Source organism: Haliaeetus leucocephalus, unplaced genomic scaffold (assembly GCF_000737465.1).
Source record: "Haliaeetus leucocephalus isolate CR32 unplaced genomic scaffold, Haliaeetus_leucocephalus-4.0 Scaffold763, whole genome shotgun sequence".
Lineage (NCBI taxonomy): Eukaryota > Metazoa > Chordata > Aves > Accipitriformes > Accipitridae > Haliaeetus > Haliaeetus leucocephalus.
Window position 1 is genome coordinate 4,224,200 of NW_010973199.1, and position 12,332 is coordinate 4,236,531.

The 12,332-nt window shown below is 40.3% G+C and overlaps 1 protein-coding gene across 6 annotated transcripts in view; it reads left to right on the forward strand.

Moving 5' to 3' along the window:
* AASS (aminoadipate-semialdehyde synthase) overlaps positions 1 to 7,842 on the forward strand; it is a 28,632-nt gene extending 20,790 nt beyond the window's left edge. For 4 of the 6 annotated variants that reach the window (XM_010581304.1, XM_010581306.1, XM_010581307.1 and 1 more), the window contains 6 exons: positions 383 to 550; positions 2,834 to 2,929; positions 4,918 to 5,033; positions 5,212 to 5,300; positions 5,632 to 5,808; positions 7,354 to 7,842. In XM_010581304.1, the coding sequence (XP_010579606.1) occupies positions 383 to 550; positions 2,834 to 2,929; positions 4,918 to 5,033; positions 5,212 to 5,300; positions 5,632 to 5,808; positions 7,354 to 7,472 (765 nt within the window). In that variant the 3' untranslated portion in view covers positions 7,473 to 7,842. Of the gene's footprint in view, positions 1 to 382; positions 551 to 2,833; positions 2,930 to 4,917; positions 5,034 to 5,211; positions 5,301 to 5,611; positions 5,809 to 7,353 lie in introns of those variants that run through there. The other 2 variants (XM_010581305.1, XM_010581308.1) reach the window with 2 other exon arrangements.
* The last annotated feature ends 4,490 nt before the right edge of the window (positions 7,843 to 12,332 follow it).

Consider the following 12,332-nt stretch of genomic DNA (forward strand, 5'->3'; position numbering starts at 1 on the left):
TAGACCAAAAAGCAGGGAGCCTGTAGGCAGAAGCTCCCTTCACACTGATGTAGCGTGGGGAGGTGCTCCAAAATTACACTAATGTAAGTGAAATGGGAACCTGTCACCTTAATATAAATGCAGCAGGAATTAACAAGGTGTGTGAGAAGGATGTGGCTTGTTTTAGCCCTTTGATTAGTAGTGACTGACATAGTGCATGCTTCTCCATCACAGGATATGCTTAAATGGCTTGTGCAAGTGCTTTATTTAGATTGGGCCTTTGTTTGCACCAGAAACGCTATGCATATTGTTCCCATTTTGAGCACACTTCATCTTTTCTGTTGTAAAATAAATTAAATAACATTGCGCTGAAATAATATTGCTGTTCTTTCACAAAATTTAGATTATCAATATTCCAGCTGGAGGAGCATTACTTGATTCTGTTACTCCGATGGATTTTTTCCCAGGATTAAATCTTGAAGGTTTTCCTAACAGAGACAGTACAAAATATGCTGAGCCGTATGGTATTCAGACAGCTCACACTTTGTTGAGAGGCACCTTAAGATACAAAGTAAGTTGTTGTTGTTATTATTATTAATTATTGCTTTACTCAAGAGGTGAATGTTGTCATTTCAAGAGAACTATGTATTTAAAAGTCAGTCTTTTGTAGCTCTGTACTTGCTATTTACGAGCTCTCCACTGTCCTGATTGAGAGATAATTGAAACCACTTTTCTCATTTTTTTAATGTAGCTTTACTTGGTTTATTTAACAAGTGTTTGTTGCAAACTGGAAAAATATTTTTACTTGTTTTAGGTAGCTGGTCACTTAGCTTGCATAGTCCTGTATCTGTGTTTCTTTTTTTTTCTCTGGATCTGTATTTGGTGTCAGATCAATAGAAGATTTTAAAAAAATTTAAATAAATCTGACAGGTTTGTGTGATGTGTGTTGCTGTTATGTATTTTTAAGACTTGATCTATTCTCTTAAAGTTGATAAAAATTTGAAGTTAACAGTTTGTTGCTTACATTCCTATGAAAAACATAATGTAAAAATCTCAATGAAAATTACGGTTTTCCATCAAACTGAGAAAGTTTTCCATTAAGTAACTGGAAATCTTAAATTTGAGCAGCTTTAACGTTTTGGTCAGTGAAGTAAAATGTTAGGAGATAAATGTGTTTCCCTTCTAAATGATAGACTATTTTCCTTTCATTTGTTAGGTGCATGAAGCAGCATCAAAACATAATATTTTTTCTTTCAGATTTCTTTTTTTATTATTTTGTTGGTCAATATACGTTAAGAAGGAATAAATCTAAAACCATATTGAAGGCTTGAAAAAGCTTTTATGGATGTCATGATATATCTATTGAATTAAGGTTTACATCAAGGTTTAAGTTATTGTTGTTTTGTGCATGGCTCGAGGAATGATGTGTATGTCCTTTTCCTCTTAATTCCTCTGTTGCAATACAACAGGATTTTTTTCTTTATTTCTGGGTGGGAGGCTTGCTTAGCAACAGAAGATGGAAGGCTGATGTGGGGAAATAAGGGTTGCAAATTGCAATAGCCCTCTCTTTGTCAGTTTGGGTATGATCTCTTGTTCAGAAGCTAAAAATATGTGGAAGGCATCTGTCTCGTCATGAAGTCTTAATAGGACAGTATCTACTCTTCCATTTGGTGCCTGGTAAAATTTTCTTTTGTCTAAGTGTTAGCACAAGGAAAAGCAGAAATGTCAGGGTGACAATGGAGAGTTTATCAGTGTCCTGCAAGAGTGATGTTTCTGTGGTTAGTGCTGTTTTCTTGACCCCCAAAGCAAGTCCATCACTTTGGGTTGGGGTGATGTTGGTAGGGTTGTGTGGAAGAACTTGCCATACCTCTGCCTGCATGGTACCTACATGCCACAGCATAGTGCTGAGCAGGGCAGAAGTTAATGTTGGCCCTTTGCACATGCTACTGTGTTGCAGAGCAGAAAGCAATCCATTCAGTGTGGAGGCTAACATCTCCTCAGAGTGCCTTTTATTTTATTTTATTTTAGCTAATGGAGTCAGATTAAAATGAGGTGTCACAGAAGGATCTCACTGCAAGGCCATCGGAGCTGATAACCTAGTGCTGGTGGAGGTGGCTCCTAAATATAATTAGCCCTCTTTTAGGGTGCTTATTTCCACCATTCTGCTTGCTTACAGTGTTTCTGGTCACTTGCACGTAACTGTTTTCAGGTATCCAGCAGCCGTATGGGAGTGTTTACAGGATACAAACGAAATGAGCAGAAACCAGTTGGGACTTCTTTTATTGTGCAGCCTATTGCAGCCTTTGCAGTTCCTTTTAAATACCATTCCACTGCTGTCCTGGATTTGTCTCTGATATTCCAGAAGGAAAGATACAAACACACAGGATTCTTGTCTCTAAAGTCAGTTTATCTGATGTCCATACGATCACACTGGTGTAAAACTGGGGTGAGCTGAGTTCAGAGTTGGGCTCTCTGTGTCCAGTAGTTTGTTTATGGGCCAGCTGGCTGATATAGCCCTGTCTGTAATGATGTGCTGGAGTTTGAACTAGTGCTGGCCAGCTTAGCCCTCTGATCTCATGAACCAATGCTACTTGCCATGGAAGTATTGATGGCAGAATAACAAGAAGTCATTAAAGAGGGTATTGAAAAAGTAGGGGGAGGGGTGGAGAGGGGCTGAGGAAGGTACCACTCTAGCAGTAACCCCATTGGCATCGTGTTATCGTGGCTGTCTTCCCATGGGAATAATGCTTAACACTACCATGGTTGTGTCCACCACTACATTCAAACCAAGGAGAAATATTCACCTCAGTTTCAAGTGATTATTTTTTTTAACCATGTTATTCTTTTATTTCAGGGATACTCTAAAACTATGGGAGGCTTTGTAAAACTAGGATTAATTAACCCAGATCCTTATCCTTTGCTAAGCTCAACCACACCACCTCTAACCTGGGTGAGTTACTGTGCTTACTCTACCTTCTTCCCCCTGTTTTATTAATGTTCTTCTTATTGCTAAGCTTGGGTGTGCTTAGCAATGGGAATCTTGTATTGCATCCTGGTCTTCTCTGCTTTGTGTTCCTGGAAATTAGGAAGATTTTCTTCAGCAGGAATGTAATACAGTGCTGGAACAGACTCCCCAGAGACTCTGGAGTCTCTTTTGCTGGAGGCTTTCAGGACTCAGCTGGACAAAGCCATGGCTGACTTGAGTGCTGGTGGTACTCCTGCTTCAAGTAGAGTGTTGGGCTAGATGACCCTCAGAGGTCCCATACAATATTTTTATGCATTGTCTTGAATTTTCTGTTAGTCAGAATCCAGCCCTCAGTGCTGTGAGTTTGCAGTGCCCGTATTGGTACTGGCCCATCATCTTCAGTGTAAGAGTATTTAGGGCATCAAGAAGTAAGAGATATGCCTAAATGAGTATATTAAAATATATTTTGTTAAAACTCCGTACAAGCATTTTTTTTTTGTTTTCTTTTATCCTGCTTTTCTGTGTTGCTTACTGATGCCTCGCTTCATCTTAATCTCAGTCAAGGTACGACTCCTATGATGTGCTGCTGTTACATTTGACAATCAATGTTTTGGTTGTCCCTGTGGGCAAAGCAGGGAATTTCATATTTCAGTATGGTGTAAAGAGAGCTGAATTTACAAACAGCTTACTACTTGTCAGGTCTGTTTGTCTGTCTTGTGAGAAATTTTTCTTCCATTTTGCAAACGCCTGAAAGAGTAACTTTGTTTATTACTCAGATGAACAAAATTCAGATCTGTTTCCTGTTTCCTTCCTTAGCCACCAGGTTTATGCTGTGTGGTGATCTGAGGAGAGCACAGTATTTTTCTGATGATGCCGTTATTTCAAGTTAAGAATGTGTTGAGTGTTCTCAAAATCAAAGCACATGGTGAAGAGGCCCAGTCTTGCTTGTCTCTGACCAGCATACACATACACAACACTTCCCATCTTCCCAAACTCAGGCATTTTTGGGCTGCCGTATGGGCTGCCCTTTCAGCACTGTGTCCATTTCAGTGACTGTAAAATGGTCCACCAGCATCATAAAATGGGCTAGGAGTTACTTTTACTTTTTTTCAGATGATTTTTGTCCACTTTCAATTCTAGGATTGATATCTTCCACTTCTCTTTGCAAAGATGGCTAGAATTTCCAGTCTTTCTGGTCTCAGTGAATAAGGATACAGCGTCATCTGTGAAAAGAACTATAAACTTATTAGTCTCAGTGCAAACCTTATCTCAGCGATGTTGTTACATCTTGGTACTTTCCTTTTATCTCCTCTGCCTTGTGTTTTTAGTTTTCTTGTAAGTAGGCTAACCTGAGCTTCTAAACAGACTCTGCAGTTCTTGCTTGCTTTATGTCTTGTTCATAGCTCCATTTATTATCTGTCTTGCTGTGAATGAAGCAAGCAATAATTAGCATCTAGATAGCACAAAATGGCCTTCGGATATGCGCAAAAATCTTCAGAAAGCTTTTTGGTGCTATTCCCAGGATTGCCAAAGCCTTGTTCGTCTCATCAGTCTGTTTCCTTCCTTTTCAAAGGGACATTCTCCATTTCTAGACCAGCTGAAAGATACCCTTAAGTTCCTGACTTTCTGGCTGTCTCCAGGTGGCTTCTCTTTCACCCTAACATCATCTTCCCAGTGTACCCTTGTTTATGCAGATTTCTATGTTCTTTCTTCACTGCCAGAGGAAGGGATAAGACTAAAAAGTAGGGGGAAGCAGCTGAGTGGTGGGGTACAAAGTATTTTAGGAAAAGATCACTTGTCGTGATTAAAAATCTCAAACTATCTCACTTTCCCTGTACACATAACCTGTCTTCTCAGAAGTGCTGGATATTAACTGAGCTTGGTAGAGCAGTGGGTTCTTGAAACCTTGACTGAAAATGAGTGGGAACAGATGTCAGGCCTTCAGGAACTTTTTTTCTTTTCTTTTAATACAGAAAGAGCTCATGTGCAAACTGGTTGGAATTAAGCCACCTGCTGAGTACCACGTTCTTAAAGAAGCTGTCTTTAGCAAACTGGAAAAGGACAAAAGTCAGCTGGAGGCAGTGGAATGGTAAAATGTCCCAGTGATTTTTAAAGGTTTAAAAAAAAAAAAAAAAGTTTTGCAATTCTACCCATTTTGGTCCGTGTTGAGACTGTTAAACTGGTATGCTGAAAAAGCTGGAAATTACAAAACTGAGACTAAGCTGTAGATCAGCAGTGATCAATGTCTGTCTCATTTCTTCTGCCAGGCTAGGTTTATTGGGAGATGAACCAGTTCCAGCAGCAGATTCCATTGTGGGGGCTCTTGCAAAGCACATGGAGAGGAAGCTGCCCTTTGGTATGTGAGAAATTCTTCTTTTTCACGCCTTTGAGTGGAACAAGTCAATATCTCTTATCAGCCTTAATTGGATTAGTTCACCTTCATTAATATACCTTCATGTTAGTTTTTTTTTAATGTCTTGTGATGTTCTCTACTCCCCTAGTTTATCCTTTGCTTTCTCTGTTACATTTTTAGTTTCATCTTAATATTCTGTATTCCTTAATAGTCCCTATATTAAGTTACTTCCCACATACACATGCTGTGTACGCATAGGGCCTTGCTCATCAGAAACCTCATCTTGATATGAGTGAAATACAAGCAATGAATAGTTTGCATGCTTTTCTCTTAGGCGCTGGAGAGAGAGATATGATTGTTATGAGAAATGAAATAGGCCTCAGGCATCCTTCTGGTCATTTGGAAGACAAATTTATCGATCTGGTTGTCTATGGTGATAACAAAGGATATTCTGCCATGGCTAAAACAGTAGGTTACCCAACGGCTATTGCTGCTAAGATGGTTCTAGATGGTAAGTGACTGTTCAGACTTCAGTAACAGTATTTCAACCCTCTGTATCTTCCTGCCTGTAGAAAGTAGATGTATAGTGTTTCTGAAGTGTATATATGTATATTTTTAAAAAATTATCAAACTTTTCCCGTCTTCTTTACAGGAATTTTTAATCTGCATGTTTGGAAGTTTCAGTGACAACTCTTAATTTACTACTTAATCAATAGATATTTTTAGTCATTTAATCTTAAATGTTTCACTGGTGTAGAGAGGAGACCTTTAGCATGGTAAATTACAGCTGATTATGCCACAGTGAAGCAGGCTAACATATACCTGTGCTGGACAAACTGGTGACTTCCTGCTTTCTGGATTGATGAAATTTGAGGCTTGGGGCATATTACCTGATCATGTTGTGTATTTCTAAACAGGCAGACTCTGCCTAGTCATCACTGTGTTTAAGGAAATAGTGTGATTTCCCTTTGCTTGCTCTTAATCTTTAGAACTTGATTCTTCTCTGGCTAACTGAAATGAGCAAAAACTGTAGGGTTTTTTTTGGTTGTTGCTATTTAAAAAAAACAACCACCCAAACTTTGGAAGTTTAGATGCTTTTCACCTAACTGCAGTTGCACAGCTCTATGAATTAAATTCAAGCTGTGTATGCTACTGTGTGTTTCAAACTTTTTTTCCTTATTTGATACCGTACTGATGCTGTGTGAGGACATAATGCCAGTGTTGATAAATTTGCATGTGTATCTATGTAAAAAGTGTAAAAATGAATATTTATATAACTGCAAGTTGATATTTGCATTTGCGGTGGGTTGACCTTGGCTGTCTGCCAGGCACCCTCCCAGCCGCGCTCCCACTCCCCCTCCTCAACAGGACAGGGGAGAAAACAAGATGGAAAAGCTCATGAGTTGAGATGAAGACAGGGAGATCACTTGCCAGTTACCATCACGGGCAAAACAGACTCGACTTGGGGAAAAATTAATTTAATTTGTTGCCAGTTAAAATAGGTTTGGATACGGGGAAAAAAAAAAGACAAATTACAACACCTCCCCCCCCTCCCTTTTTCCCAGGCTCAAATTCACTTCTCCATTCCTGACTCCTCAGCCTCTTCCCTCTGGCCCGAGCGGCGCAGCGGGATGGGGAACGGGGGGTTGCGGTCAGTCCGTAGCAGCTCCTGTCTGCCGCTCATTCCTTGTCCTGCTTTTCCCCTGCTCCAGGTGGGCTTCATCACCGTCTGCGGGGGAATCTCTGCTCCGGCGCCTGGAGCCCCTCCTCCCCGCCTCCTCCTCTGGCCGTGGTGTCGCAGGGCTGTTTCTCACACTTTTTTCCCCCTCACTCCTCACTGCCGTGCAGCATTTTGCCCTTTCTTAAATACGTTTTCACTCGGTGCCCCGGGGTGGGCGGGTTGGAGCCGGCTGGAACCGGCTGTGTCCGGCACGGGGCAGCCCCGGCCTCTCCTCACACAGGCCGCCCGCCCCGCAGCCCCCGTCACCAACACCTTGCCGAGTAAACCCAGTAGAGCACTTACTTAACGCTTTTTTTTCTCCTACCTTTACTTCAGGTGAAATAGATGCCAAAGGCATGGTTATACCATTGATGAAGAATGTTTATGGACCGATACTTGAACGTGTTCGGGCCGAAGGCATTGTGTACAGTACTCGCAGTGTTATCAAACAGTAACTGGAAGCGGTGGATTGAATTGGGTTTTGGCTTTGTTTGGTTCCCCCACCCCTCCACGCCCCCTTTAAGAATCTCAATTTGGACCAGCTAAAGGCAGCACCTGCTGTTTCACACACGAATGGTGCCTTCCATAAAACCGGTCGCCTGACGGATGTAGAGGCTGTAGATACACAGATGCATGAATTGTGGTATTCTCCTCTTAAAACTGTTATGCTTTCAAGTCCATGTTTCAGCATCAATCAGATCTTTCCTTATATCTTTCCTAAAATATCTTGGGAGGGTTTTTTTTTAATTAATAGAGTTTGTCTTCTAAGTGTATAAGGTTATTATTGAGACAAATTAAGCTGAAAGAAAAAAAATCTATTAGTGGATTCTTTTGTAGTGGAAAAGTCTGGTTAATGAATTCCATTGATTAAGTTTAATTGTTCATTTGGTAAAAATAATTTATCAGAATAACAGAGATGAAAGTGATACTTAAATTTTAAGTCTTGTTGTCCCTTTCCCTTTAACAGCATTTGTGAATGTTTTCACAATAACAATATGCAAAAAATGGTTTAGAAATTCTGCACTACTAGCAAATAAGATCCTGTTAAATCTTGAAAATGTTCAGTTGTTAAATATTTGAATCCTAGATCTTAATATTTTTTAAATCCCCTTCTTATGAATGTAAACTTAAATTAATTGGAGGAGGGAGGAAGTTTAAAGCAAGCCTCCCCCCATACCCTTTCCCATTACAGAGTGGAAGCTGGTTGCAATATGTTGACATACCTGCTGTTACGTGCTGCCTTGTGCTGTTACGTGTTGCCTTGTGCTCTGCAGCTAGGAAGGGCATTCTGAAATACAACACAGTTAATGTGCTTAGAAGCTGCTCCAAATGACGTGTTTACTCTTTCCACTTATTTACACTGTGTGCCTCGTCCAGGTTAAGTACTGTTACAAAGGGAATAGACTGTGTAGTATAAGCAGCTTTGAAATGCAGTAGGCTTAGAGGTTTAAATCACTACTTTTTGAGTTAGCTTCTGTCCTTTTGCCATCATGCTCTGGAAGCGTTCATTTGGGAGCCTATCCATATTACTCACTACAGTGCCACTTCAGAGCGATGAGAGTTTGCCAGCGTACCAGCTCATTTGATGCTAAGTGCTGTGCTGCACAGATGTGCCAGCCCGGCTCCAGCGGCAGTTTAGCCCAGAGTTGAGCTGTAGCCTGAGTGCAGCTTCTCTCTGACAAAACAGCCGTTGCCTCCTTCCAGTTCAGGGCTGCTTCTGTGGCTTTTGCTCAGGGATTTCTATGTGACCTTGCAATCAATGCAAGCATGGCTTAGGCTTCACCAATTAGGCCTGTGAGATGCAATGCTGTGGGCAGATGATACCATTTGCACTGGTACCTGTGCAACTGCCTGGAGCTCCCCTTTTCTAAAGCTGAATATGGGTGCTGGAAGCTGTCTGCTTTCAACTTTGCTCACAGGCGCACTTTGCTGATAAACGCACAGCCTTTTACCTCCTGAGAAGCATAGTGCTATTATCACGGTCCTGAGGGGCTGGAATTCCAGGTGCTGCTCTGCCCAGCAGGAAAAGCAGCCATAACAATAGCTGAAGTTTTGATCTCCCAAGTCTTGCTACTCAGGATTTGGATTTTCTTTGTGCATATGTAATGAAGTAGCAACTGTCACAAAGAGGAGGGTTAAAGGAGCCAAAGGGAGAAGGAAGAATGAAGGGCAGAGTATTATTGTCAAAGAGGAGGGCTTTTTATACTGAACCACTGAATGCTTTTGTACTGTCAAATTCGGATTCTGTTACAGTGCCATGCATGTTCTGAGTATTGGATGAAATCCTGGCTCCACTAGGTTGCTTTGCTTCCTGCTGACCTTACAGGCTGTTGGACTATTGTATGGCAGGTATGTGCAGCTGGGGTAAGGACGGAGCCTGCAGTGAATGTTCTGTTCTCTGCTGCCTCCTCCTTCCCCCAGGTAGATTAAAGGCCTACAACTAAGGGTTAAAATTAGACTTGTATCTGCTGGTCCCTTCCAGTCCAGTGCTTGGTGAGACCAGGATTTCACTTGAGAATCCTCTGTTCCCTCCTTTGCCCCACAAATACACAACCACGGAGTTGTGATTCTGTATATATGCATGCACCTTGCTTGCTTTTCTGACTAGGAAATGCAGTATGCGAAGAAAATTGGAATTTTAAAAAAGTGTGTAATCTCTTTGGAGCACAAAAAGAATGAGCACTACAGAGTGTTTTCTTCAAGAAACACTGCTACTATTTTTAAACATTTTGTATCAGAATATATTTGTTTCCCAGTGCAATGCTGCTTTTTGTTTTCTAAGTTTAGACTTAAATGAATTAATTGCTCAGCTTTTGTATGAAGATTATAGACTTCTCCGTTCTCTTTGCATATTATTGGAAAGATAATTGTATCTTACACACAAGATTGCTTGAAAAATAAATCTGAAGACCTGTGTTTCATTGTCATGTCATCTTTACAGTCTAATGAGATGTCTATGAATGGGATTTGTTTTTTTACATAGATGGTTATATTGAAAGGGTGTCTACACATGGACTTCTCTATGTACATGAAATACCTTTCCATACTTCTTGCTAGACTCACAAGAGAAGACTCTCCAAGGATTGTTTAAGCATCCACATCTAACACCCATATATATATCTGTATCTAGACATCATCTTCAGCTATAATCTTAAGAGATGCAATTTTTTTTTAGCACGTTTTGTGCTTGGGCACAAGGACAGCTACTTACGTGGAAAGCTGCAGAACAGTAGATGTGTAATGTCTCTCTGCACCCCAGGAAGAAAAGAAATGAAAGCTTGGTGTCTCACTGCCTATCTCAGCTCGAGGGCCTTGCTCAGCTGAATACGTGGTTTGGTTTCTGCTGTCACTGCCTGGGTTGAAAGGCTCTTAAGTTGTTTGCTCACATCAGGCTGCAAGGAACAGATTGTCACTGTATGTCTCTCTCTCATTTTTTCATTTTGGAATTTAGTCTAGTGCCAGCTCTCCATGACAGGTAAGATCCCAGTTTCTTTCTGAGATGGAGGTGCTCAAGCCTCGTTGCACTCAGACTCCCTTCCTTGCCTCAATGTTTCATGTTCTTTCTGCCCCGGATATTCCTGTAGATGAGAATTACATCCCTTCTCAGGGACTGGACCACAAAAGTGTGACTGCTGGACAAAGGGCGTGTGCTCATGGCACAATAGCTGTTTAAGGGGAAAAAAAATCTCGGGTAAAGTGATTGTGATTAGGCTGGAAAACTAATGAGGAGGGGCAGAAAAAAAGAAATTTAGCTTTGAGTGTCCAGCAGAATTAATCAAGGCAAGTCAGACCATCTCAAATACACTGTGACTAATTAGTGTCACAAGATGTGATGTTGCTAAAACAAGGGAATGAGTTCAGTAAGCCAGAAGGGTTTTTTTTTTTTCTACTTTTTTTTTGGTTCTAAAAAGAAAAGAATGCAATAGGAAACAGAGGGGAATCAGGCAAAATGTGGCCAAATGTCCTGAGAGACTTCTCTTCCCTCTTGTCCCCTTGAAAGGTAAGTCCCTAATCCACCAAAGCACAAACCTGTCTAACAGTAATGGGTGCTCAGACCTTAGCCTTGCTGCAGGAACGCAGTGAAAACCAAGACTAACCTGGGACGCCTCAGACTTACAGTAGTAGTTGGGTCCCCATTTCTGTTTTTAATCCCAACAGGACAACACAGCTCCTCTCCTCCCCAGCCCAGCTTTGCTTATGCTTCAGAACAATCAGAGAGAGAAATGAGTTTAACTTTGCTAAACTAATTTTGAAGTAAGCATTTACCACAGAAAACTTCAAGCCATGTGAAATAACACACGTTATCCTAGGATGTTGCAATCAACTGTGCCAGGTAAAGCATTGTGATAAAATATTGCTTAGTCAACTGATTTTCACAGTCCATACTGAGGTCTTTAACTAATATGCTGTTGTACTTATAGCTATGAGTTTGTATACCTTCTAGTCCTCATTTATTGCTGGCTTTTGTAAAGCTTTTCCATAAGTATTAAATCTCAACACCTCAATCACTAAAAAGTTGGTGATGTTAGTAAATTACTTTTTTTTTTTTTTTTTTTTAACTCTCTACTTACCTATGATTTCTTAGGAGGAAGCTCACTAACCAAGTTTTCCTTGCCACACGTCTTACAGCTTTGTAAAAAACGTAAATCTTAAACTGACGTTGTTTATTAATATCCTACTTCTTGCAGGAGATATACATAACATCTTTTCCACACTTGACCCAGTTTGAGAAGGCAGGCTATATGTCTTTTGAGTCTGTAGCTTGGATTACAAGAAAAAAATTAATTAGAATATGGCCTTTGTCTGAGAGAGGAACTGACACGCATTTATTAAAAATCTGTAATCCATCATGGTTGAAGATTATAGAAGATTTTTTATTTTGTGATTCTTATTTTTTTCTAGATCAGAACCAATATGTGTGAGTAAAGAGATTATCCTAAGCACTTATGTTTTAAATAACTTGTCAGCATGCTAAGATGATGAATGTGATTACAAACATCTCTGGAAGAAACCTTGAGCAACAGCTGATTCCTTGGATTATAATTTTAAAATGTCTGCAAAACATTTAGGTTGAAAGGAACCGTTTTATCAAGATGGGATTTTTAGAAAGGAGGATTCTTTTTTTGCTTTTGGTCCACAGAGGCTTGAAAAATGTAGTAGAATTAATTAGCCTAAAAAAGACTTTGTATATATGACTATATGAAACTGTAAATACATTAATAGAAGATATCAAAATAAAAAGCATCAAGTTATGTGAGGCTACAAGCCAGTTTTCCCAAAGAAAAGGCTGGAGAAGTAGCACACAAACATTATAG